This window comes from Dermacentor andersoni, chromosome 8, assembly GCF_023375885.2.
Source record: "Dermacentor andersoni chromosome 8, qqDerAnde1_hic_scaffold, whole genome shotgun sequence".
Taxonomy (NCBI): Eukaryota; Metazoa; Arthropoda; class Arachnida; order Ixodida; family Ixodidae; genus Dermacentor; species Dermacentor andersoni.
In genome coordinates, this window is record NC_092821.1 from 114,915,887 (window position 1) to 114,943,441 (window position 27,555).

Consider the following 27,555-nt stretch of genomic DNA (forward strand, 5'->3'; position numbering starts at 1 on the left):
TCGCAAAGCACGACTTAAGTACAACCTACACACGTGATAGTGTCGGATTGTAATTTTAGTATTGCACAAAACGTAATTCTGTTAAGCGGACACGCAAGCACAAACCCCTTTTCCAGCGTTTCTACCATTCACAGAGCGGCGCGGCCCGTTCGGTTCCTTGCAACATTACCCAGATGGCGCTCGTCTTCGTGCATCCGCAAGAAAGCTCCGGTTGCCAGGATGCGTGACAAGCAGTCAGGGACCTTTGAATGCTATCGCATTCCACACTTAAAGGCTAAGCTTAAGTGTCCTGCAAATTTTTTGATGTTCTGTGTTTCTGGATGCGAAAGCGTCCAGTGGTCCATTGAGCGAAAAAAAAAAAAAAAAACAAGATCGGTGAGTCTGTAACAGCAAAACGACACCTAACTTCCCATTCCCTGCGACGCCACGTCACAAGCGCGCCCCTCGCCCATGTGCCGCTGGCTCGCACTTGCTGGCTGACACGTTACCTTATTTTTTTTTGTTCATTTGTTTCCTCTTTTGATTAATAAAAATTATGGGGTTTTACGTGCCGAAACCGCTTTCCGATTATGAGGCACGCCGTAGTGGAGGACTCCGGAAATTTCGAACACCTGGGGTTCTTTAACGTGCACCTATATTTAAGTACACTGGTGTTTTCGCCCCCATCGAAATGTGGCCGCCGTGGCCGGGATTCGATCCCCCGACCTCCTGCTTCGCAGCCCAACACCATAGCCACTAAGCAACCACGGGGGGTGATGTACGAATGCTTTAACCATCTTCCTGTACACAGCAGGTCTTTAAGGCAAATGGATACCACTCTGCGTGATAGCGTTGTGACGAAAAACAAAACAAAACGCCTGCAGTGTACATTTCTAATGCCATGCGATTTCTGCTGTTATCCCGAATAAAGAATCAGCACAACAAGCTTCGACATGATTACGTTTATCCATGTGCTGAGGTAAATCACTAGGCTTTTTTGTTCTTTCTTTAGCCGAAGAAACATGATAGATGGTCGCCAGCTACGTATACAGGGGTATGATACTACGCGCACGCGCTCATGGAATTTGGCTAAAGAATGATGGTAGGAGGTAGTTTACGGGAGTTCAGTGACCTCTTGCTTGCTGCTGGGTTCATGTGCTATGTGGCGCTGGCTAGTGCTCCCAGGGACAGCCACCTACACACACAGGAATACGTAACAAGTTGATGCAAAAAACTGCGACCGCGGTAGCTTAAAGATGGAGTACGGTTCGCGTAATGTGGAATTAGCGGCTTGCGTTTTCCACCCGGCGGCAAGTGTCTTTTTTTTGTCCACTTTCACTTGCCTATGTTGTTTCCTAGTATCTCTACGTCTCAATTACTATTGCACAGTTGTTATTCCTACATCTCAATAGTTTAACTTCTCTGTGCTTCCTCTTGCTTCATCGTCCCTATGCTTCGCAGAACCCCCGTTCCTCTTACCCTTGCCTCTAAGCTGAATAGCACGCTAGAACGACATTTACCTCACGCCAACCCCTCTGTATTTCCTCAATAAGTTCTTCTCTCTCTCTCTCTCTCTCTCTCTCTGTCTCTCTCTCTCTCGTATGGTTGCAGTAGTAAGATATCGAGCCCCATGGTTTCCCTATTTCGTGTCGCTCAATACGTGTTCTGAGTTCAAGAGAGAGATCTTGCCTATAAGAACTCGTTTACAGGGATTGCTGTCATTCTAGAGTTTTCTTGGGCCTCAAAATGGATGGGAGGCATGAGTTATTGAATCGCAACGTATTCTTTTTATTTTCCTTCCTCGCACAGCCGATGGGTGATGTACTCACGGAAGCACATGGGCATCTCCTTGGACTACGCGCTATTGCTGCAGCTACTGGACGACCTGGACCGAGCCTGGGAAGACTCGGATCGGCCGTTATCGAGGGACGAGGTAAGGTCACGTTAGCCAAGTTTACGGAACATTTTATCGCTTCTGCAGTTCGCGGTATTCCGGTAAAAGTGAACAGCAAAAAGGGGCCGGAGAGCTCCCGTAAAGAGTTCGAACAAAAAGTTTAACTAGCTTGCAGGTTTTGTGTGTTTGTGTGTGTGTGTGTGTGTGTCGAAATCATGATCTGATTATGGGGCACGTCGTAGTGGGATTTCGTATAATTTTGACCACCTAGAGTTTTTTAACGGGCACCATAAGGGTGCCTTTTGCATTTCGACCCCCCCCCCCCCTCGTGTAAATGTTGCCGGCGCGGCTGGCATCGCGCCCGCGTGCTCCAGATCAGCAGTGCAATGCCATAGCACCTAAGCAGTCGCGAAGATTGCAGAGATGATAAGGGACACAGCAAGGTACAAAACTCTACGTTAATGGTGTATACTCATTAGGAAAGTTGTTATTTTTTATTAGACGATTGTCAACAAGTTACTTGTTGCATTGTTGTTTGCATAAAAAAAATAAAAAAGAACGCTCTACCAGGAAAGCCCTAGATTGTCATTAGGAATGACGACGTGGACTTTGCTTACGAAAAAAAGAAAATGGCATACTCCTCTCAATTATCTCAGCAGGCTACACCTGCTCAATATGAAGGTAACGAGTGCGTGATCGAGCTGCCACGCGCCAGCAGTCTTTTCTAAGAGGACGAAGTTCATGACCGAGTCGTGTACGAAGTGGAGACGTCATCAAGGTTGCTACGTCAGGGCCTTAGTGTGCGTGTCGCCTCTACTTTTCGCCACCTGTAAACGTAATGTCTCTTTTACAGATCCCTTAGAAGACGTATTGTTAGCAAGCTACTTATTTCACTGCCTGATGATTGAAAGAGAACGTCGACCAAGAACTAAACGACATTTAGTGGAAAATTAAAAAGAAAGTGGAACTTTCGGTTCCCAAACAGGAGCGTTGTTCGCAATGAGACTGATGTGAAAGAGCACAGGATTGTAAAGGCTTAGAGGATTCGTGACCTCAAGCCTTCGTAACGTTCTACTCTTTCGTAGCTGTGTGACTGTGAACAAACAAATCACCCGTGTCGGAGCCGAAACGTCCTGTTTTAATTTTTCCCCTATTGATGTTATTTAGTTTTTCGTCGGCGTACTCCTTTATTCATCGTGCCTCTTCACGATGAGATAAGATTCCGTGAAACCCCGAATTTTATTTGCTTCACTTCAACTACCTTTTCACTAGAAAGATCGCCCTTTAGGGAAGCTCTGTTGTTTATGTACCATGTTTACCGGACTATAGTCAGCATGGGCAACTTGGACAGACATTAACTGTTATGGCTTTCCTGCAACCAGCAATGAGCAGGTGGGCAAGACTTTTATTGTCACCCCGTAAAAGGCTCAGTTCTTTAACAAACCGTATAGAGGAATAAATACTAAAGACTATCAAAGTGCATGTCAGTAAAGACTATCAAGCATGTCAGATTTGAGGAACGGCTTCGCGTTCAGAATATTTATTTCTTGCGCACGTTCGACTGTACTGAGGTTCACCAATTGCGTGAAGGCGAAGCACTCACTTGCATATTGTCAGGGTGTTTCATGTTTGCTGGATATATTTCATACGCCCTAACACGATTCCGAGCTGCCAGAATGAGTTGGAAATATGGCTGAGCGCGAAAACGATCATGGTGGAACAACTAATGCTGTATGATTTACAGCAAATGCAAAGTTTGAAGGCGCTGTCTGGGCTTGTTATCCTCAAGCGCGTTTCCAGTCTTAAGCAATAAATTATTTATAATCCGCCCCATATATAGATTGCGCGCCGAGAAATTTCCGCTTTCAAATTTGTATAATCCTATAATCCGCGCCCTTTAGTCCAGAAAGTACGGTGCATTCTATCGATAGACGCCAGCTTCGTATCCACGAACAGGAAGAATAATTTGGCAAATAAAAAAAGAAATGATAAAGGTAGAAGTGTTCTTGCATCTACACTCACAGTCGGGGTCGGCTGGCTTTGAGAGAACGTGCTGTGCTGTGGGGGAAACGTCGCACACAGGCTTACGAGGGGAAGGGCACCCCGCCGGCACTGAGACCTTTCTGGTTTAAATTCCGTGGTTTTTTTTTATTACAATTGTGTTTTATGTGCATCTGATCGCACAAAAAAGAAATAAAAATCGAAGTGTAACATTCCCTAATATATAGAAAACATCTATGAGAAAACATTCATGCTGAAAGCAGCTTCAGTATGAGTATTTATCTTCGCGAGTTCCTAAATTTGCTTTCCCAAGTGTGTGAGTTATGATCGCAAATACAACGAGTTCACTTTACATTACCCTTAAGTGATATAGACGTCATTTATAGGCGGTATCCTCTGAAGTTGTGGCAAATGTGGTGTAATAGGTTCTTGCCATGTCAACCACAATTGTTTATCGCCCCCCTCACCCACACCTTTATGTGTTGCCAGCGTTCTTTCAAGGTGAGCCACATGAAATGAAATAATTGAAGAAAAAGAATGTTTGCTGCAATGTGCAGACATTTGTGTAATTTCAGAAATAACCCAATATAGACCGCGGCACCAAGTCTGGAAGGGTGTTGCCGAAGTACCGAGCTGTGACATTAGTTTTCTCTACATGTCTCTTTGTCAGACGCACTTTTCGAGGCATTGATATTCCTACAGGGGTCATCGGATCAGAAGGGGGTGACAGAAAACTTGCTCGTGGCTGTTAACGGAGAGCGGTACGCTGGAGGGTGAATGCGCGTGAATGCGAAGTGTGAATGACATGTGGTATGAACAGACTGTTGCACACAATTCGTGCTGGTTTCTTTCTCTGTTGCCCTTTATGCAACGATACGGCGCAGCAAACAGAACGATGACAAACCGACTGGTCCCAGTCGAAGCCTTGTTGCGGTACGTTGAACGACCATGGTTTGCCGGCTAATGCGAATGGGTATTCCGCTTCAGAATGGCACAGGAGCAGACCTTGGACGCGTCGAGGAAATGAGTGTGCTCTTGATGACTTTATAGCAGGCAGCTGTCAGTGGCCGCAGTCGAGCACGCCTGGTGTCTGGAGCATATGTGGACGAAGTTGGCTACGGCGATGCCCACGTGACAGAGAAGAGCGTCGAGTTTCATCCCGAGCCCGCGATGGACCGGGAGCAGCGTCGGGGCCCGGGCATTAAGCGAAATATCATAAAGTTCTGGAAGAAACGCAAGCGCCGGCTGTCGTCTTTGCGTTCCAGCGACAGAATGTCCCAAGTCGACGAAGAGCGAGAGCTCGTGGTCTTGGACGCTCGAGAGGTGTGCCTCACTCGAGATGCTCGAAGTTTGTGGCATTGACTTACAGACAAATGCGGTGGGCTATTGGAATTCAGCATGCGTGAAAATGAATGCCTCTGCTTGCTTTCGCAACAGTTTTCTCTGCGAGTTTCACCGGAGGAAATACTTTATTTTGGCTTGGTAACAAGAAAGAAAAAAGAAAGCGTGTAGAGGAGCGGTGGGCGTTTTCAAGTGAGCCATGTTCTCCTGCGATACGTCTGTTGTGCAAAGCTGTGTCTAGACCTTCCAGCCATGTTAGTACATGGAAAACCACTGCGGTGGGCAGTAGCAGTTCAATATTCACTCAACTCTATGTCGTGCCACTTTTACTTTTATTATAATTGTCCTGGTTTTACCGTTCTTTTTTTCTTTCATTTGCTTTTATATCGCCAATAAACGGAGACAAGTTAAGCACCAGGACGTATTTCGCACCTACGCGTCGACACAGCAAACGAGCAACTGCATAGCGGCGAAAGCTCGCACAAAATGCGCGTGTCTGCCTCACGTGTATAGTTTACGGTGTTGTATTTTCAACTTAAGTTAATTGTAGATGAAGTCGTCTTAAGTTTATCAACACTAATGATGCCCCAGTGCTGAAAGTCGTATTCCATGCGATTACGCTATGTTGTCGGGGTCAAAACAAAAATGAAGATGCAATACGCGTCTTCGAGTCGAAGTGCTTACGCCTCCTTGATTATGAGGCGAGCGACGACGCCCATTGCTGCATCCGTTGCCTCTTACTATTGCACATCTGACTTCGCTTCGGAAGAAGCTTTCGCGCAGGCTGTGTCTGTTCCCCACGACCAATGACCCTGCGTTTGCAGAAAACTTCGAAGATGTGCATTATGAATCGTTACGTTTCATGGTGAGCCTGGAAGAATGAAGGGAGGAGGACAACATTCCTTGCTGCCGCCGGCTTCCTTCGCCACTTCTCCACCTTCTGCGCAGACTTGGTTTCTTCCTCAGCAAGCTTGTCCTGCTCACGTGAAATCCTTACTATAGTGCCTTTGCCCGACATTGTGTCTCTTTTGTATGTATGATTTCAGTACTTTCTTTGTTTTCGTTTTCTTCTTCTAGGACCAAAGTGTGGACATACGTGAAAGACTTGTCATTCAGGCTGAGGTCAAGGAAGACACTAGCCCCAGGGTGTCGAAGAAAGAAGTGAGCCTATATGGAACAGCGTGCTCCTCTGAAAGCTCGCTTACTGTCGTCTGAACTCCCTGTTTTTTTTTTACGGCTGATGGCTACCACTTTGTCTGTCGCCTTTTCTCATCTTTGAGCGCTCACAAGCATTTCCCCGAGGAATGTCTCACCGCCTACTCATTTCTTTCAATGCTAATCTCTTTCTCTCATCTGACTCGGAACCTTTTGAACGCCTTCTGCCAAGCATGCACTTCATTGTCACATCGACGCCATACTCACAACTTTCTCACTACAAGGGCCTGCCGCCCGCACAACTTGCTAACACGCGTCGTCGTTGAATGGGAGAACGCAATAACCGCACTGGGAGAAGGTCCGCTTGCGTCGCGAAGCCTTAGGGCAAGCACTACGTGCTTTGTGGCACGGCATCGTAATGCATCTGTCGGATGCTGTCACCGAATGACCTCGCCTGTTCTCGCCAGGAATCCTCGGCAAGCCAGTACGGACCGGAAGGCCAGCAAAGACGCTTGTTGCGTCAAGAAGTGAGGGCCCTCTTCAACCTTTTGGCATGTTCGGCACGTTTTAGAAGATTGAACTTTTCGAATCTAGGGAATACCACACGACGTATGTTGTGTTGTCCACGTGTTATAATATGTTGAGCTTGAAATGTGATAGAGAAACAGGGACGACGGAGCTTAAGAATGAAACTTCACGTGACTCCACGTGTTTACCGTTAGGGCTCAATTTACTCGAGATAGGTATTTACAATAAGCTTCTGACAAAATTTGTGTGAGGGCTGACAGTGCCATTTTTTCAAGTAAAACAAGTTTCTGTAATCGAACTGCGCTATGAATGAATATCAGTGCGCCATAATTGCTGCTTTCTTGAATTCACGTGGTATATCCTAAACTCGAGTCCATATTGCAGCTGGGAATTAGCCAGGCAGACAAAATGCGCCTGAGATCTAAGAAAGCCACAACCACAATGCACTGAGTAAAACGCATGTACTCTAAATTTTTCATAGGTTGTGACAAAACTTTCCCAAAATAAGTTCTAATGTTTTGGCGAAGCAGGGCAGTTGCGGTCAGATGAACGGAATGAACTTTTTGAATTGCTAGTTCTGTGCCAACAACCAAGCTGCCGGCTCAATTGATGTCTAGTATGGCAGAACTGTTTACAAAATGCGTGCGTACAACGGCGCTTACTGTACTGCGACTCGTACGCTAAAATTCTTCGGCAAAGAAATGATGCCTGATGTTCAGTTAACCCAATCACACCGCATGAATTTCGTAGGAAACCGAATGTACTCTCTTTGGCTATGAGCGAGGCCAGCCAAGGCAACGGACTCGGGCCTCATAGACGCTGAACTTCCTGACATTCGCCGTTACCCGATATTCGCATTATCTCTGCTTCTTGTGTATTTCAAGAAACTTCTTCTCTTCTGTCTGTGCACTGATAAGTCCGGTGTCCCCGTGTCAAAGCATCTATTTTCGAACACTTCACCTCGCTGGCAATGTGCGCCTCTGTTGTGCAAATTTCTGCTGGTACTCGGGCTGTTTCTTCGCTCTATTCGTGTTTTTTCGAATTCCCCCTGGTCATTCCTCTTCAGCTTTGATCTGTAATTTGTCGACACGCTGTAACGCGTCGGCATTCTATCGCTACCGGTTTTTCTCTTGCCCGCGCTGTAATCTAGAACTTGACGATAATGCCTGTATTATCACATGCTATATCTCCTTGAACAATATCTTCTAATACGTTTGAAAAGAAAAAGTGAATATTTAGCATGAACTGACTTGAACTAATCAACAACGGGCTACTGAAATATAATATGTATTAGATAATCCAACAATTGGTGAAATAAATTATGTTAGCTTGCAAAAACAAATACTTCTTTGTTACTCAGTGTTTAGAGAACAAATTGTGCTCTTATAACTTCTGTACGCTCTCGTAAGGTGTGAACGTATCATTCAAGATTTGGTGTGCGCACCCCTTGTGACTCAACATGATTTAGAGCGAAATTCTTACTGGCCGACTAGCACCTCAGAAGAAAGAAACATCGTAGGTATGAGGCATTACAAAAGGCCACAACTACTACAAGCAGCACGCTACAACAAAAACCCATAAGCTTGCTTTTCCTTCCAAGAATGGTCCGAGGATAAATGAAAGAGTAGCGAATGCTTTCGTCGAGCCCAGTTCTCGCTCGCGCTCCATTAATCAGAAGTTGGCGAGCCGGGGGAGCAGAGCGAGCTTTCCTTTGGCCGCGTCGTTTCTTTTTTTTTCTTACCGTCCTTCCCACACCTCGCGTAGGAGGCCTGCCTCGCCGAGTCCTTCAACGTGTTCATCGACTACTGCCTCGAGCTGCTCCAAAAGCACCGGGACCTCTTCCCCCTGACGCACGTGGAAGCGGAACACAAGCTGGTTCACCTGCTCAAGTGAGAACGCCGTCGTGAACTCCCTGTGTGTCGTAGAAACTTGGAAAAACTGATGGAACGATCGATCAGTCACCTAGAGCCCGTATTTATGACACATCTGTTAGATAAGCGCAAGTATTTGAGGGATGAAGTCATGGCGCCCAACGCTGATGATCCCGACGGCGGCGTGATGACAAGGCAATCACCGCGGCGATAATCAGTCGTGGTCTCTTCTTACCTTGTAATAGAGATGACGTCAAAATAGGCTTAGCGGTCCGCATGTTGTGAGATAGGCTGTCTCGGTCTTGAGATATTGGGAGAGTTAGATTAGAGGGGTTCAAGCGTTGGGAGATGCAAACTCCATTGCAGGCCACTTGCGTGCTCTTGTGCGCACAGTGCGTCTCAAAACGCTCGAGCACGCTGACCTAAACCTCGCTATTGTCACGTTGATCCAGACAATTACGCAACTGAGAGTCGCGAATCTAATGCTTTACCGTTCGAAACTGTGCCTAGAAAAACGAGCAACACTCAAAACACAACGATACCGTTGAGCACAATCAACGATAGGCGAAATCCGCGTTTCGCGCTTACAAACAGGCTTCCCAGAAGACTTCCGGTTAAGCCCTCTGGAACAACGCAAGTTACAATAGCCTATAAATTTACAGAACGCTCCGGCTGGCATCAGTTTTGCTATGAAGTTGGAATGTTCTACAAATAAAATTTATTGATCAGTGCCACAAAAAGAGCCCATACATGAGATCGACAGATGCCGCACTTGTTTTATATCTGCACACATCAAGAATATATGCTTACAGTAAACTATGCGCAAAATACTTCCGTTTTCTTGGCTAACTTGACTGTCAGAAATTCATGACCGGAAGTTTTCTGGGGTCATGAATGCACTGCTGCCACAGCGTGGATGAAAAAGGTCTTATGAGTCACTGTACATTACTGAACAAGCATTCGAGCTCGATTACACTTTAGAGTGTACAGTCAGGAATAGAATAATACGGGATCTGCGAACACGTTCCAAACTGCATTCTTATGTACTCTGAGGAAGCAAGCGCCGTGTTGTCTAAACGTGGCATTGCGCATGCGCGTGCCTCTATGCACTCGTGCCTGCCACTGCATCCCTTTCCTGCATGGGTGAACGAAACAAAATAGGGGAGGCCCTGACGTCACCTTTTTGAAGCCGGAAGTGCAGCCATGTTTGTATGTCATCTCCCCTTGCGCCTCCAATCAGTTCGCCGGAGCGGATAGGCGCGAGCTTTGACCTTGCATTGCTACGAGCCACCGGAAGTGTGTGCTGCCGACCGCGCGTCACAACAAAGCCTACGACGAATCTGTAGCGCTTTTAGAGGAGCACACACGCTTCTGTGTTTTTCCGTGTCACGTCAAGGAAGAAGACAAAAGACCCTCGCCGTGCTTGCTTGAGTGTCTCTGTCGATGGCTGCCAGTCACACTCACACAGACCCAAAACACAACTTTCAAGACTACACGCCACGCTCCAAAGCCAACTTGCCTCACAAACAGAGTGCGCTGCGAGAAGACATGGGCCGAAAAATGTTGTCTCCATTTTCTGAGGCTGAGAGCTACAGTTTCGGGAGCGCGGTTGCTATAGCAATGTTCATGTTAGGCACACCAGCCCCAGCGCTTCTTTGCGAAAAACGCCACGTGACTTCCGCCACACACTCAATTGATCAGAGCTAGCCGGGGCCTCTTCTACGCTTTCCTTGCTCCATGCCTTCCTGCCAGCCAGCTGGCGGAATTGCGATGATTGCAGAAGATTACACTAGGAGCGCAGGGTCAGTTTAGGCCGTGCCCCACGTGCGACAATGCATTGCACTCCCCGCCGGCAGAAACTTGCACTAGCGTAGTCGGTGTAATCTTCTGCAATCATCGTCATTCAGACAGAAGGCTGGCAAGAAGGGGACTCGTTAATTGGCATGCACACGTGCATAAATGTACGCGCATGCGCGCTGCCATGTCTCGACACCGGGGCGTTTTGCCTCTTCAGAGCAAGCAAGGACAAAGTTTTATAACGTGGTCTGAGGTTCCGCATTCTTTTGTCCCCGCCCGTACAACGGTATTCGCATCGCGGGCGTAATCTGATCGTTAAACTCGTTAAAGTCACCGCAGTAGCGGAGACTTTAACGAGTTTTACTAATACAATAGCGGCGTCTCATACGCGAAGTGACACATCGATATCAGCGGCGTTCCGGTGAAAAGCGGCCATCATCAGAAAACGAAACAATCTGCGCGTGCCAATCCCTTGGCGCTTAGGAACTACTTCCCATTTTCTCGAGCAGGTGGTTGTTTTGAGATCATGAGTAGTGACGTCATACTTTAATTGCGGTGTCGCGTGTATAATTTCTAACTCTGTCTCTCCCCGCAGATGTCTGGCACTCATCTACCGGATGAAAGCGTTCCAGTGGTGCTGTCCTTTTAGGAACCAGCTCAGCGTTGAGATCACCAACACGCTGAAGGTAGGAAGCCGCACGTTCGTAACTGCAACTGTAACGTGCGGTCTCTTGAAATGTGCAGTCTTGGCCGCACAGTTGCAAAAAAACGTGCGATTGCTTCTTTCTTCGTACAAACGGAAATATACTGAGGATGCACAATACACGGGGTCTCTTCTTTCTTTTTTAAGCCGTGCAGAACTTTTTTAATATAAGCTGTGTTAGATAGCGTACTCGTACCCCTTGAGCTGCAACAGTTCAAGCGGTGGGCGTTGCTGGCATGATAAATCAAAATGAATAATCGGTTGATTAACAAAAATCCATTATTAACTTCTCGTGGTATATTGATATTGATAGTTGATATTGCGATTTTCGAATTGTAGCCAGTGAATTTGAAAGGCATATTCACTTGGAACGAATTTTAAGGATCGCACGGGTCTCGTACATGCGCAGTAGAACTAGCATAAAAAAAAAACTATTGTTCCATTTACTTTTCTTTTAGCAAACCACCGTTTTATGCACTGAAACACGAAAGCAACTGAGCCGCCAATTATTTATGTGCAAAGTTCGATAACAGATACCTGGAAACTGGAGTCATCCTGAGAATTCATTGTAAACAGATCCGTGTGGCGAACTCCCCGCCTGCAAATTGTAAATTGCAATGTATGCTGTAGCTAATTAGATACAAACATAATGATTTGTGTTAATCATCAGAGTATGTATTTGTATTTCTCGTTCAAGCAAGGTCCCTTGCTTTGAGTAAACCAGCTCAATGACTCACATTACGCTGGCTGATATCTAAAATTTCTATATGGTCTAAAGAAAAGGGCACCCGGCATATCTCGTATGGAGGTTACGCCGCTTTTCAAACGTCACAAAATAGCTTTGTTTATGTATACATATCATTATTCCTGCGTTAAGTTTTCTAGGTATTCTTTAAAGCTATACAGGAACCTTTTAAGTGGGGTAAGGAGCTTCGCCTGGGAGTTTTGTTTAGTCCAGCTAACTAAGGCATTTCGCGAAGAGGGGCGTGAAAACATTTTTTGGACGATACACTGCCCAGTCTGTCAAACATGAAGTCCCAATAGGATAACTACGAAAGATCAGCGATATTTTAGATACAACCTTCGACGATATGACTGGTTGGGTTCCGGTTCCAATCTAAGCTGTCATGCGTTGGAAGCTCAAGTAACCTGTTAACATAATATTTTGTTCCATTCTAAATCCATCTAGTAAAGTCTCTTTTTTTTTCTTTTTTACTTTACACGCGTTTCGTTTGAGGTTCGCTGTAGGTGCGTACTAAAGCCACAATCGTGGTCGCTGCAGGCTTTGTTCCCACAACAGGCAGTAATAAACAAAGAGTTCAATAATTTCAAGAATTTGAGGTAGACGCTTTGCTGCAGAGCGCGAGCTCTAGGCGTCGATTCCCCATCGCGGTGGCTGCAGCCGTTAGGCAAAAACGCCTGCGAAGCGGAACTAAAGGGTGTTCACACTAAGGCGAATTGCGGAAATTCTCGTGCGTCGTAGCGGAGGAGCAGGGAGACTCCCCGTGCAGGCCTCGCTCACGTGGTGTATTCGAGTGGTTTGAGTGTTTTCAAAGATCTTCCGGTTGTTGACATCATTAAGCGCTCCATTACGGCGCCTTCTGTCGTAGACAGTTGCAACATCCTCGTTGTGAATTTGATCATTCTAGGCAGGCGTGGGGTAACTAACCCGGCAAAGTATAGTGTAAGGTGACAGACGTGTCGAACTCACGCGGAAATGGGGACACAGGTGCGAGGAGAAAAACAAAGATCAGTTCAAATATTTGGGAGGAGGACGAGCAGATATATTCGCTCATTCGGGGACTTGGTTTTTGTCGATCATCTGCTTGTAGAATAAGCTGAAAGATTTAGCGATACTTGGAACCGAAGTGTGAGTCAGCTTTAATTCTGCACCATCCGTTTATTTTTCTGGCCCCGCAGAAAGGCTGTGCGGACTGGTTTCGGTGCACCCACGCCCTTCATCAGCCCTTGGTTCTGGTGAGTGAATCGACGCACGATTCTCTAGCGGTAAACAAATCGAGCTGTTCGCGTACTAGCAGTTTACTACGTCGTTGTAATGCGTATGGAGATGATATCGGAATAGTCGCAAGGCTAGAACTCAGAGCCGGCTTCTTTGAATGGCAACTTACAATGTCAGTCTAAGTTTAGGGCAGTAGACTAATTGGCTAGGTAGTTTTGCATTGTGATCTGTGTGCTGAGTGGAAAAAAAGTGGTCGCGAAAAGAGAGGTCAGGTCAAGAGGACAGACGCTCATTAGCAGCCGAGGATTACATAGTGAGCCTCTGTCCTGTCCGCCTGGACTCTTTTTTTCCCGACAACTTCTTTTTCGGCTCAGCACAATGGTCACTCTGAGTGCCTGAGTATTTACTTTCAGTGAGCACCGATGTCAAAATGCCGCCAAGAGCAACATCGATATGATATTGTACCGTTACACAATACACACGTGTCGAAAGGCACGACATCTTGAGTGATAGCTTTCCAGCCAGATGACATGGTGTGGCGTCAGCAACGGTGATTTAGGGGCACTGTTCCGCAGGGGCTTTTAAAGCAACGTGGCTGCTCGGCCAAAACGCAAACGCTATGCGTTTTGATCGAGTGACCGTGACAGAGCCTATCTGTCAACGTAGCGCGTACTGCTGCATAATTATTGTAGTGTGAAAGCAGGGGCAAGATAAATACATTCTGTCCAACGCTTTCACAATGCAGGTGTGTGTGCGGTAGCAAAGTATAAGACGCATCAGAGACTCTACGCCCGAGACCTAAAAAAAAAAAAAAATTGAAAGTGTGTGATACAGCGACGTAGATTGCACTGAAATTTCAGTAAAAACGTTGACAGTACTTTTGTAGACTGTTTAAATTTGGCTAGAGAATGACGCGAATGTAAATGCCATCTCAATCAAGACGTCTATGGGTCACAAACTCTGGACCTATAGCGGGCAGAGCACAAGCAGATAGATGTATGTCGTATTTTTTTGACTCACTGCTGTCGCCGCTCTTTTATCTTGGATATCTCACTTTGCAGACGGAGCAGACAGTACTCGCCAGTCTAACCGAGCTGACCAACGCCCTCAACGCTGACCTGCACAAGGGCATCAAGTACTACAACCCAGTGTTTGAGACGTAAGCGTTCGCTGCTTTCTTAACTTCTTGCCGTGGTCTGCGATCCTAGCGAATGGAATTGCTCGATTGTGTAATTCCCTGCATGCCCATGACTTAGAATTCACACATGTGCCACGCACTCCTTAGTAGTAGGCGGCTCATTCTTTGGTGCATTGCGAAAAGGAACATTAGTTTACCGGTAGCAACTTGGTGGTGCCACGAACGTGCCTGTTTCTTGCCGCGTTGGGAACTGTTTCAGTATTTTTTCAAGGGTGCACCAGACTGCACAAGCTATACACCTTCGCTGCCATTCTGAACTCCACCTGAATTTCACCGACGTGAGGCATCGTGTCTGTCTCGGGGGCCGTTGGGAGTTGCCTTAACGAAGTGTTACACAACGCTAATTGGAATGACAGATGGTGTTGCTATGCTATGTGCGCGGCTGCGACGGTGACGCTGATCATTTCTTGTGCCACTGTCCCCGATTTGATCGTCAAGGGCAGCAGTCGTTCTCCGACACATGGCACCTGGTCGATGATGGGCCGCTGTCCGTCAAAGTGCTACACATGGAAAACTGTTCCCATCACTCGTCAGCCCGCTGGGCAGTGAATTATTGTACTCGTTCAGGACGCAGGGCCTGTGCGAACATCTTTCACTGCGCGGTGCGGTGCGCGTGTTTGCACGCATTGACCGCGCCTTTGCTTCCTCGCTCACTCATTTTTTTTTGTTATATGCGCGAACTTTACGTGCCCCCTCGAGCGAAAGTGCGTCGTAGTCGGTGTGACCGAAAGGTGGTACAAAAAATTGCCGATGGCGCAAAGAGTAAAATCACCTAAAGAATGCTCCGATTGACGTCAAATTTCTCAGGGAGGTTCCTGTAAACAAAGTAAATTATTGGCTTTGAAAAGGAAATATTGTAGCATTTTGGGCCTAGGTGGGAATCGAGCCTGGGCCCCCTCCGGGGTGCGAGATGGGTACGCTGCCCCTACGCCACGGCGGCTCTTTTCTTTCTTTCTTTCATTGTATTTATTACAATAGCGTGCAACACGATAAAACATTCACTGGTTGGTGCACAGTCATAGAATGGTGGTCGCAGTGACAGTCACACACAGAAGAGGCAGCGTTCGTACTTTAGGTGGAAAGGCTAGTTCCAGTTTAGATGGGTGGTATAAGGATAGGCACCTCACCAAAATGGGGTACCAGTCCGGTTGAATATTAAGTCTGTAGTAAGCGTGTTTTAGGTGCACAGTCGTGTGGATGAAATGCGCCCTTGTAGGTAGAACAGGTCTGGCGCTGCGGCCCATCATACGTGTTTTCCACAAAGTTTGCATTCCCATGAGAAGAGAAAAAAAAAAAAGCATGTCGAAAGGTGCATTATGATCAGAGGTCAGCAGCAGGTATCGCGCATTGATTTCAAAGCCTTTCTTGAAAGTCTGCAGGAGGACATCCCTCCATGGTTATCGCTGACTAAAGGTGCGCGTAGTGCATGCGTCATGGGCCACGTGACGGCGCAGCCAATGGGGTGGAGGTGGCGCCACGTCATGAGGGCATAAAATTAGCGCGTTCATGACGTTCAGAAGTCTACAAATGTATGCTCCTTTCGCATTTCCACACGTAAGCAGTCTTAAGTGTCAGCCGAATTTTTTATTCCGTTTTTTTTTCATTTTCCTCGCACAGTCCAGCCAGTGAGACGCTTTTCTGGTTAAGAACCCTGCCTACTCTATTTCTTTTTGTTTCCTCCTCTCCTTTTGTCACTCCTATAATGCCTTTTAATGATGGAGGCCAATAGAACTGGATATGGCATGTTTGCTTCAAGATTGGTATTGTTGCCAAATGCTTATGCAACCACCAGTTGGTATATAATGGTTTGTAAGTGTTCTTAAAGGTGAATGCTTTTGCTAAAAGGTGGTGTGTTGAGTCTATCGGTATCTGTTTCTTAAGTAACTTGTTTCTCCTCGCATTGCTATGCTTATCAGAAAGGCTGCTTTAATCTACAGAGCTTATTGTTCTTCGAACTCGGATTCGCGCCGAGTTTATCTTATATCAGATCTTGCTGAGAGATGACTTAGTATCACGGCTCCGGATCCGATAGCGTGCTTTGCAATTTCGAATAATAGAGTCCAAAATCACAAATTTGATAACTTTTTTTTTTTTCAGGTACGTGGGTGTCAACTACACGGGAGTTGTGTACAAGCAGCTGGAGAAATTGGTACGTGCTTGCACTTAGCCTCGTTAGTTTTCTTAAGTGGGACTGAGGTGTGTGTATAGCTGGCACATCCGTGATTCATCTGACCCCTTATCCTGCTTGAGAACAGCTTTGCTGGTGCAATTTGCGGGAGAAGTGATGTTCCTTGCACCAGAACTGTGCCCAGGAGTTAAAGGGACACTAAAGTGAAAAATGATTTCTTTTGCATCGGTAAATTACCGTTATACGACACCAAAAACACCACTCTTAACACGATAAGACGTTTGGTAAGCCAGAAAAAGCTCAAGAACGAAATATGGGTGGCGACGCCTACTTTAGTTTCCGCAGCTGGGGTCTGTGACGTCTTGGATTTTGATGGCATCTTCTAGGGTCTACTAATTATATATAGCGGTAAAGATTGACTGCATTATGTTCTAAAGGAACCAAATATTAAACATGGCAAGTTTCGGGAACATTTATTCAGCCAACGCGGCCTAAATGCGAAAACATACTTCGGAATCCATGACGTCACGCTGACGTACCGGCGCTGGGGTTTCGGCGCGAAATTTAAATACTGATACTTGGTTCTTCATTTTCTCATCTAATAATCAAACTATCTTTTTTAAATGACTGCCTGCAGGGTTCTCGACCAATTCTTCATTAGTCTAAACTGATTTATTGTTTCGCTTTAGTGTCCCTTTAAAGAAAATTTTTTGCCACTGGACAAACTTTGCTTCTGTGTTCACCACCCTCTCTCTTTTGCTCGCACGCTGCGATAGCTGCGAGAGCGTGTCGCCAGGAAGCTGTGTCCGGAGGTAGGTCACCGTTTTTTTTTTTGAAAGCTTCGCATTCCTTCGCGGAACATTTTGTTTAGCAAATCACTTCCGCGGAAAACCTGAACGTGGAGCAGCTTTTTATTCTTTCTATTCGTTCGGTTTTTGTTGTTCTTCCTGCATCGAACTTCCTCCACGCTGCTCAATTCCGTGGAACCGATTCTCTTTACTCACGGCTCTTGTGCTTGGAGTCGCTAAGTTAGTTAGACCTTGTGCTGCCGTCTGCTAGCGTCCTGCTTGGCTCAGATGTAGCTGTTCTTGGTGGCATCTGACAACTTGAGACGTAGGTTCCACTTCTCACTTAGCACCATTTCGGGCATTCATAACGCCTGAAACGTCAGGTTACACAGTGTCAGCATGAAGCGAATCGGGTTACATTAGTAGGATTAGGTTTGTGTACTCATTAATGAGTAAAAGGGAATAAACCACCTCTAAACTCTCCTGACGATCGTCCGATTAACCCAGTGCACTGATAGCGTCCTGGTTGGCTCAGATGTAGCTATTCTCGCTTGCATCTGACAACTTGAGGCGTAGGCTCTACTTCTCCCTTAGCACCGGTTAAGGCATTCTTAATTCCTTAACCGTCAGGTTTTCCAGTGTCTGCATGAAGCGAATGGGTTTACATTAGTAGGATTAGGTTTGTGTACTGATTAATAAGTGGAAAGGAATAAATCACCTCTAAACTTTCCTTTAGATTATACAATTAAGCTTGAGAAATGGCCGTACCTTCCAGTGCACAGAAAACTTAATTTTTTTTTTTTGTCGCAACGTCCTCCCGCCCTTTCGCACAGGCTGGCGCAGAGCTTCCAGCCAAGGTGCAGGAAGTTTGCGGCCAGGTGAATTCCATTGACTCGGCGGCCCAAGAGCTGTCGCAGGAGCACATCTCCATGGGCGCTGCGCTGTTTGAGCTGTACATGGCCCTGCAGGAGTTCGTGCGCTTTCGCGAACACATACCGCACGAGTGAGTATAAATGTGCGCGCACCGTTTAGAGGTCGCTGCGAAACTAGTTACTATCCGGGGATGCACTGCTTGGGTCGAAACGTGTTTCGGTTGCGAGGCTCTTTGTGTATGGGTGCCGCTACTTAGGCAAAGCCTCAGTGTGAGAGGCCAGGATACGAAGTCCTTTTTATAAGACAACCTAAACACAATAACTATATTCAGAGCAAGGCGCGAGAAGGGACACGAATAAGTGAAGCTTACTAGCTTACGGTAATTACCCGGAACAAGAGAGAGAGAGAAAAGGATACATAGAAAGGCAAGGAGGTTAGCCAGAGGCAGTTCCCGTTGGCTACCCTGCACGGGGGAAGGGTGACGGGGGATAAAAAGAGAGGGAGACAGAGCGGAAGGGGGAGATAGAGAGAAAGACAGACGAGCACGAACAAACCGCGTACACTGTAGAGCGGTAGGGGGCGGCGTTCTTACAGTCTATCGTGAAGCCCCGCAGACCGCAGGAATCCTAATAATGCGGGTAATGCCTTTAGCATGGATGTTCTGTGGTAGTACTGACGTAAAGCTTTCAGTTCTGATAGTGGACGGAGGAGGAAAGAGAAAAGTAAAAGGCAGGGAGGTTAACCAGAATAACGTCCGTTTGGCTACCCTACACCGGGTGAATGGGAAAGCGGAAAACAAAGATCACATGGAGAGAGAGGAGGGAACGAAAGAAGGAAATTGCGGTGAGTTCGCTGACGCGTGTGGTCTTACAGAAATTGCATTAATAGTCACAGATGGTCGCACAAGCCCGTTGTCCTTAAAAAGCACGAAAGCGCCTTCACCACTTTATGGGCCGATGGGCGATGGGGGTGGTGTTCTAGCAGCACCTGCGCAGAAAGCGGCCGATTGTCCAGTTTTTGCAAAGCTTTGGCAAGTTCTTGTCTCTCTTGGCACAGCAGGTGGTCGATGTTTCCTTCGGCGCCGATAATGGACGATTGTCCAACTGGTCCAATACTCTGCACAACACTTGTCTCCGGGCACTATATCGCGGGCAGACACAGATAATATGTGCGAGCGTCTCAAAAAAGTCCTTACGACTTCATGCAAGGCCCTGATAGAGTATGACGCGAACTTTGGTTGGAAAGGACATGGAAAGATTGACCACCATTGGCACAAAAGGTGACGGCCAATGGTGGGTGCAGTACTAGGTGGTTCAGCGGCCCAAGCAGGCAACTCATGACGACAAAGTTCGTAGTGTTACGCGCCGTGGTTGCTCACTGGCTATGTTGTTGGGCTGCCGAGCACGAGGTCGCGGGATCGAATCCCGGCCACGGCGGCCGCATTTCGATGGGGGTGAAATGCGAAAACACCCGTGTCCTTATATTTAGGTGCACGTTAAAGAAGCCCAAGTGGCCGAAATTTCCAGAGTCCTCCACTAAGGCGCGCCTCATAATCATAAACTGGTCTTGGCACGTAAAACCCCATAATTTTTATTTCAGTTCGTAGAGATTGCTGGTCGACCATAGGTGAACGCCAGATAGTCACACCAATGTCAGGCTTGCGACTTCCAACGGAGGCCGCGAAGAGGAGGCCGCAGTCACCGCAGAGGGAGGCGCCTTAGGCTCGATTGGAGTCGGAAAACTCTGGCCCGTAGCCGGACAGGCTGCTCCGGCACCCGATGCCATGGCTTTATCTTCTCCCCTGCCTGGCTGGTCTTCTTGTTCTTGTTCCCCTTGTGAAATTGCGGAACCCACTCTGGGAGATTGGCCGTGAATCGGGCGGGAAAAATACTGTTATCAGTTTTTTTGAATAAATTAAGGCGAAATGATATAGGTATCTTGCAAATAGGATTTAAAGTCGTTACTGTTACAGATATCAATAATCAATCATCTAAGGTTTACATAAAAAATAATCATGTGAGCATAACAAGTAAAACGAAGAGTTCTAGCATGCAGTTCTTTTGCAGAGGGCTTCACAAACGTTCCTGTGGCAGTAACCCAGTACGGTAACGCCAAAGGAAAGAATTACAGGAAGAGCAGAATTCAAGTCAAGCTTTTAGAAGGGCTGTTCTAAAAATATTTTCCGTTGAATAATGAAACGGCGCCATGCCAGAAACAAGTGTTGCAGAAGTTCACTCTCATTACATAAAGGACACAAAGGTGATATGGCCAGATCAGACCTGTGCAGGTAAAGGTTCGGCGGGGGGACACGGCACCGTAGCCTCGTAATAGTTACTTCAACTTTTATAGTGGTCCACCATTTGTCGTTCCAAGAAAAATTGATATGCGGGAATTCAGGTTCTGACAACCATGACAGCGCGAAGTCGTTTGCAGCAGTATATTTCCTGTATCGCACCGCAGTAATGAAAGCTGACGTAGGCGAAATTGGGTTTATAGCACCACCGTGGGATGCTGATATGCAAGTGTATTTGCATACTCGTTTAAGGCTAGACCTTTGTGGCTTGGCACCCACACTATACGGTTACGAGACGTAAATGTATCGAAAGAAGAAAATGTAAACAGTTTCTAATGAATCTTACAATGTTTTTTTTTGGGGGGGGCGAGCTTAGTGAATTGGAACAGGAAGAGACTGGTCTCGCGACCTTCCTGTTCTAATTCTCGCTTCTTTTATTCTTTTGCCAGAGACTGTAACTCTATAATTAGCCGTAGCGTTCTTGTTATATTGCGTCTTGGCTCCCTCGTGGCCACACAAGTTAAAGTTCATTCAAGTTCATTTATTTACCACACACATGTAGTTTCGCATAAGTAGTTGGGACGAGGGAAAGAAAGCTGCATTAAAATAACAGCTTGACTATCCCTAGGATGTTCGTCGTCGTCCTCTTCATAGAGCCGTCATTTGGCGCCGTATTGGCGGGTGTCCATTGTCTTTCTTTTCCTTCGTACACTGACCAGCAACTCGCACAACATACGCGCACTTCGCTCGTGAAAGTAGCCGAGCAGCCACTCTGCATGCGTACGCGTACGATGCGTGCAAGCACGTGCTAGGGGGTGCACGTGCAAGAGTGCACACCCCGTTGTCGTGAATGTGGCTTATGCGAAACACTCACCACCTGCGAGGTCCAGCGCGCACCTCGGCGCACGCACGCTTTCTGCTAGCTGTTGCACGCCACAATCGCTGAAAGAAATGTCGGTCTGCTCCAAGGACAATTGATGGCAATACAATGGCTTACCAGACGTCATTGTTTTCAGGGACTGGCCGCAGCTGACCATGCTGACCTACCACCTGTGGTTTGCCGACTCTGTCCAAGGTTGGTTCGCTGTGGCCAAGGTCAAGGCCCGGCAAAGGATACGCAAGGCCTTGGAATTAGACAGGGTACGTTTATAAGGAAAAAAAAGCAAACATTACTGGATGCGTGCTAGTCCGGTTAACGCATACATCAAAGTTAGCGAAGCTATATAAGGAAGTTATCACGCCCATTAAGTATACTAGGGATCTGTCTTGCAGCTGCCCAAGAATCTACTCAAAGCTTTGCCAGCGTATTACCATATCTGGTGCGATTCGACATAACGAAGTATTTTGAAATATTTCGCTATATTGGAGCGTAGTAGTCCTACACCACGAAGTAGTCCTATCTGTGTCTGCAAGCTGCGCCAGCTGCATACCGACGCTGGCCCCTGGCTGCGCGTTCCGTAGGGCTGGTGGGGCTGCGTTGTTGCTGGTTGTTCTTAGTGATAAGATATCGCACCATCAATACCGGCGTCTGGCTGCTGGTTATTACCGACACCCTGTACTGTAAACCCGTTCACACCTATAAGGGTCCTTAGGTGGTGCAAATCGGTCTATAATTCAGACTTTTATACACAAGGATATAAGGGCATAGGCTACAGACAAAACGCTCTTAAGGGTGTAAAACTGTTGAAAGTGTCGACGTATGATTGCCTCGGCGCTCCAACGAAGGTTGCGGTGCTGGCTCTTATTTCATCAACGTCAGATACCTCCCACATCGCCGCGGTCGCTGCACTAAAACCACAGTAGAAGTTCGGTTAACTGTTCCCTGAGAGATCGCGCAAAATCAACGCGTAATACTGCAGTATGGTATTTTTCCGGAGTGTCTGTTGTCTTAAGCCCGGGAAAGGCGTACGGAAATTTGGCGTTTTAAGTTTCACGCATGCGTGGCAGCTACAATTTATTTCGTGTAATACCGAGTCTACTGAATGAGCTCTGTTGCTCAGATTTTTTAAAGCTCTGCAAGGCACTTTGACTCCGCATCCGGGAAGTGAAAACGCGACAGCAAGATGGCACAGCTGCTGAGCCGTTACGCCGTAACTGTTACATTGAGCGTACTGAATTCCGCTAAACTGTGTCAGCTGCAAGTTAGATAAACATGAGGTTGCACCTGAAACGGGGTAAAATATTTGAAGCAATAAGCATTTCTTGGTGCGAGCTTCACAAGAGTTTACCTCTGCTTCATAAAAAAAAAAAAAAAAAAACGTTTGCGTGTCTTCGCAAACGGAAGGTACACACTAACGGCGCACAACATCGTTCGGCGTGACCGTCTCTTGAGAAACTTTCAAATTGGCTGAAAATGTCACATTTTCCGCCTACATGAAATTGTCTTTATGTACGACCCCACAATTTAGGTGTCTGTATCGTAAAAGAAGAGGCGATATCGTTGTGACCTGCTTCTTACTGTTGTCTTTCTGTGTGCTTACCCACCACGCTTGGATAGAGGGTGAGTTGCTGCATCACACACATGTCTCGTTGCCACTGCGGTACTATATGACCCGATCCCTGAAGCATGCAATATCTGCAAATTACATTTGCCGCTCTTGCTTATGCTTGTACTTCTTTAGCTTCCCAAACCTTCCCTAGAGGCTTTGGCTGTTCGTATATGCAGATGTGGCTAGACCGTTTCAAGTGTGTGTATAGGTTCACTCAGATCTTTCTATGTCCAGTGGAGTAACTGCATGCGTTTACATGTGTATTTTGTACGAATACGTTCGTAGTTCGGACGATGACAAGCAAATTTTTCGCTATTTCTTTAAGCTTACAGTGCGGGAAAGTATGAGTTACTGCCTTGAATGCAGAAAGTTTCAGTATGCTACCCTCTGTTGATATGGGAAGTTGTCCCAGGCGATTACAGCATGCAAGTTCATAGGCCCCTCGGAGCTGTCGTAAGTAGGCAAGGGCTCATTCAGAAAAGATCGCTATGTCACTGAAAAAATAACAGCGCATTCGAAGACACCGCAAGGATAATAACTTGCGTGAGCCATTTCTCATTTAGTTTGATCACTGATTTATTTAAGTGCTGTGAAAGCATAGTCGCGTGTTTTGGTAGAGTATCAGATACACTCTGGCTGTACAGGAGTGTCTCTGATGCTGCAATCAACTTGCAACTTAAAGCGTTCACCGCCAGTCCTACCTCAGAGATAAACTACAGGACCCGTACCAACAAAAACCTTAGAAGCTAAAATTGCTCGTATGGTAAAGTTCCTACCAGTCCGAACGCTTGAGATATTGGCGTGAAGTGACACTGTAAAGGCACCTGCGAACGAAACAACGTTCGAATTTGGCCCCAGATTGTTGTGGATTGATTCTTTCACGCAAACGCCCAATTGATGAAGCGCTTCTTCCCGTTCGCTCCCATATTCAGTAACTCAATACGACGCGTAGGAAAAGCGGGTTTTATACATTAGCGTATAGGCTTCGTATTTGATTATTGGATACGGTACTTACAGGGCGTATGGGCTTTTTCAATAGGCTAGCCGTGGCAGAATGCGCAGAAACGACAAATTTAGCCTAAAGCTACGATACCTGAGAAGACGGACCTGGCGGTTGCGGCGGCAACGAAGTTCAGTAACCTCTGAAAAACGAAGACTCACATAAACCATGAAAAATAAGAAATGTTAACAAGCAAGCTTCTATGAAAAAAAGAAAGTGATCTCACTTGTCTTCTTTTTTTGTTGTTTCTTGTCTTGGGGTACTCGGCCGTGAGCGTAAAGTTGAGGGAAAGGAAGGCAATTAGTCTCGCCGGCTCATTAAAAGTTCTCCTAAGCACTGCGCAAGAGCCTAAGAAGTGCAAACAATAAAATAAGATAAAATAAAGAGTTTCGCTCCAACCGCGGCCGCTCATTATTTCCAAGGGCGTGGTACAGGTGCGCCTGGCGCGATTATGCCGAGGAAAGACGCCGTGGTGGGCCAGCAGATTAGGAGGTTAATGAAAAATGCGAGTCCGCTTATGCTTATGTTCCTGTACAAGAGGATGCATGAAATGAAGACGCCGTCGATAAGCGATGTGCCGGTTGATAATCGTGTGCAGGTACCGTCCTAATGATAAGGCTCATGCATGTGGCCTGATTTCGCCATTGCAACGTTGGTGAAATGGCAAAAGGATCCGCATCGTATGCAAAAAGGGACTGCGTTCGAATCCACCGCTTTCCAAATGGGCACAAAGGTCCCGCGACCTGGCGCTCGCTTGCTTGCGGGGGGCTTCGCATCTAGGAATTGGGCCCTGCAGAGATTTCCGGGCGTCGTCTCTGGGTAACCCTTGTCCAATCACAGAGGGTCTTGTTGTAGTGCATCCGCCGTGGCGGTGGGAGGCGGACTAGAGCCGCCGACGGGTGCGTACGGCTAAAAATAGATACTATCGCGCTCCCAACCGAGTGTTCGCCCAATGGGTGACCACAACCCGTGGAAAGAGTTGTTTCTCCCCAAGCCGAGGGCGTCCCGACCTAGCAGGTGCGTCGGGACGCCGCATCGGAAATGGCCGCCATCGGAGCGGCCCAGACCTCCTTTCGTCAGGGTTTTGCTTTACCCGTGGGGTTCGACGAGTTTTGAGTAGCACGGCGTCTTTTCTCAGCGCATTAGACCCCTCTAAAAAGCCAAGTGTCAGGCAAGGGGATTACCTTCGCCCATTTGGATAACCGGCCCGTGGGTAACCGGCGGCAACATGGTCTTGAACCCAGGACCTCCCGCAGCCTATGCGTGTAGCATGCTTTTAGCAAAAATGGATGCTAAAGGAAACAGAATGGCATATGGGGTTCAGAGTTTTATCAATAAATAAATAAAGCTCATTCACGAACCTCTTGGACATGGTATGACATTGTCAAAGAAAGCGCGCTATCAGGACAGTCGTTGGAAAAAAGAACGCAGTTGCCAGTAAATGCTCTCCAAATACGAAGCAACAATGGTTTGGCAGTCCTAGGGAAAATTAATGCATTATCTGTCATGCATAATCACAGTATTAGCCGAAAGCATGCACCTTCTGCATGAAAACAACCTTGAATACTTGATTGAATGATCTGTTTATCTGGTAGCCTTAGTACAGATGTAGAACTAACCGTGCCGTCCTTGCATTGCAGTTATTATTGATAGCTCTCAACAGTGCCAGTGGTTCTGAAACATTCTCCCATAGGTTTGGGAAATTCATTATACGATAGGCTCTGTTATTTAAGTTAGACATATGCATATGCTTTTCTCTTATCCGCCGAGCCTCTCTCGACACCAGGGAATGAGCTTAGACACAAGATTATACGTACCCTCAATGTGCCTATATTAATACTAGTAGCAAAAGAGAGTAAGTGATTGCAGTGTGATTTGATGCCACATGTATGGAATCCACTAAATGAGCCATCCCTAAAGATCGTTCTTATGCTGTTTTATTAAAGTGGTCGTTTAGTGAAGTGCATCACGTCAACAAAGCCGTAACCACAAAACCTCCACCAAAATAAAAATGCGTGAAATAGGCACGTTATCAGCAATGATGGTTAGTATATCTGGATAATGCGTAGGGCGCGCATTGACAAAAACAAACAAACAAAAAAGAACGTTCTTACGCTACAGCTGTTCGTAAAATCAAGTCCCAGCTAATCGTTATGCTAGAAATATGAGCAAATGTGACTGGCCAGTGGCAAACAATTCTTATTATAAAAACCACTGTGAACTCGGCCCCAGATTTTAGCGGCTTGAAACCAGGCACAGAAAAAACAGCGCTCTATCTTCGCTGCTTCTCTGCCCTGTGCTGCCCTGTTAAAATCTACTGTTTGACGAATTCCGTGGAGCTGTTCGTTTGCTTTTTCATGAGTAATTTAGCCACCTATAGAACCTGCCTACCATTCCAGTGTTTGCTTTGCGCTCCCGTTACTGCAGATGCCATACCTTGAACATGTTGCCTTGAAATCCTTGACGCATGGGTTATTTCCGATACATCTTTCCTCTGCTTACGCTCTAGAACCATATCATTCCGGAGTGCACATATATACCTTCCTGGGCTGCTTCGTGTTGGCCAGCTTTCTTGGACACGAGTTTGAGCATGACGTTTCTATGTTAACACAAAGAATATTGCGCGCAGGTCACGTATTCTTATTAATAAACATCAGGATCATGCTGCTTCCAGCTAAGCGATGCAGTACCACGTGAAGTTTAGCATGTTCTTGGGTATTCGGACATAATATATGATAAAACATGTTCATAATTTCATTTTGAGTTCGAAGCTTGCTAGATTTCGGGTTGATTTGGAGCTGATAAATGGAAAGAAAGATACTTCCGTTAATGCAGATTATTTTTCTTCTGTGTTTATGATGATGAGTTTGTTATTAGTAAAGCACGTTAATTGTACGTGGTGTGAATATCTGTAATTCGTGGTAGCCTCAATTGAAGTGCGTGTCTTATGACTGCTGCAGAAGCGTATGGCGACTGTCGAAGACATTGGCTTTAACAGACAGGCGTCATTAACTCAACTAGATAGCGCAGGCAAGGTGAAACTTCGACCTCTATATGTTATCTCGTTCGTTACCTGTATTTGTCCGTGTATCTTACGTCGACAAAGCAGTGCCCGTAGCAAGTGATATGTTCAAAATGTAGTGCAAACAACAGCAGTAGTTGCTGACAAAATACGAAACACCAGCGATGCATGGCTGCTTCAAGAGGAAGCAGAGAAATACATTATTCAGTATATTTTTCGTAGGAAAATCAAAGCGGCATGTTACATGCCGAAGGCGTAGGCTATAGATGTCATCATCAAAAATGATTTGCAGGTTGGACGGGTAGATACTGACGCTTTGTATCAAGCACACATATATGAACCCGTCAGGGACAGTCATTGAGTTTTTTTTTTCTGCCAGGCATTCGTGCTCCTTTTCTGCGGCCGTGGTCCAAGAAAGCTGACGTAACCTCCTCCCGTATTCTATCCGCCATGCAATTCGAGAAGCAGATGGCTCTCCTTTTTCTTGAAGTCCCTGCCGTTAGTTGGTTTGCGTGGCAGGTACAGTTTGCATGTA

At 46.5% G+C, this 27,555-nt stretch overlaps 1 protein-coding gene across 1 annotated transcript in view; it reads left to right on the top strand.

The window, feature by feature from the left end:
- Window positions 1-27,555, top strand: part of LOC126529197 (BAI1-associated protein 3-like) — a 515,162-nt gene that overhangs the window by 440,471 nt on the left and 47,136 nt on the right. The window contains exons 11-20 of the mRNA XM_072289849.1: window positions 1,789-1,912; window positions 6,293-6,376; window positions 8,663-8,787; window positions 11,162-11,252; window positions 13,190-13,246; window positions 14,291-14,388; window positions 16,525-16,576; window positions 17,332-17,367; window positions 18,177-18,346; window positions 21,526-21,649. Coding sequence (XP_072145950.1) covers window positions 1,789-1,912; window positions 6,293-6,376; window positions 8,663-8,787; window positions 11,162-11,252; window positions 13,190-13,246; window positions 14,291-14,388; window positions 16,525-16,576; window positions 17,332-17,367; window positions 18,177-18,346; window positions 21,526-21,649 — 961 coding nt within the window. The remainder of the gene's footprint in view (window positions 1-1,788; window positions 1,913-6,292; window positions 6,377-8,662; window positions 8,788-11,161; window positions 11,253-13,189; window positions 13,247-14,290; window positions 14,389-16,524; window positions 16,577-17,331; window positions 17,368-18,176; window positions 18,347-21,525; window positions 21,650-27,555) is intronic.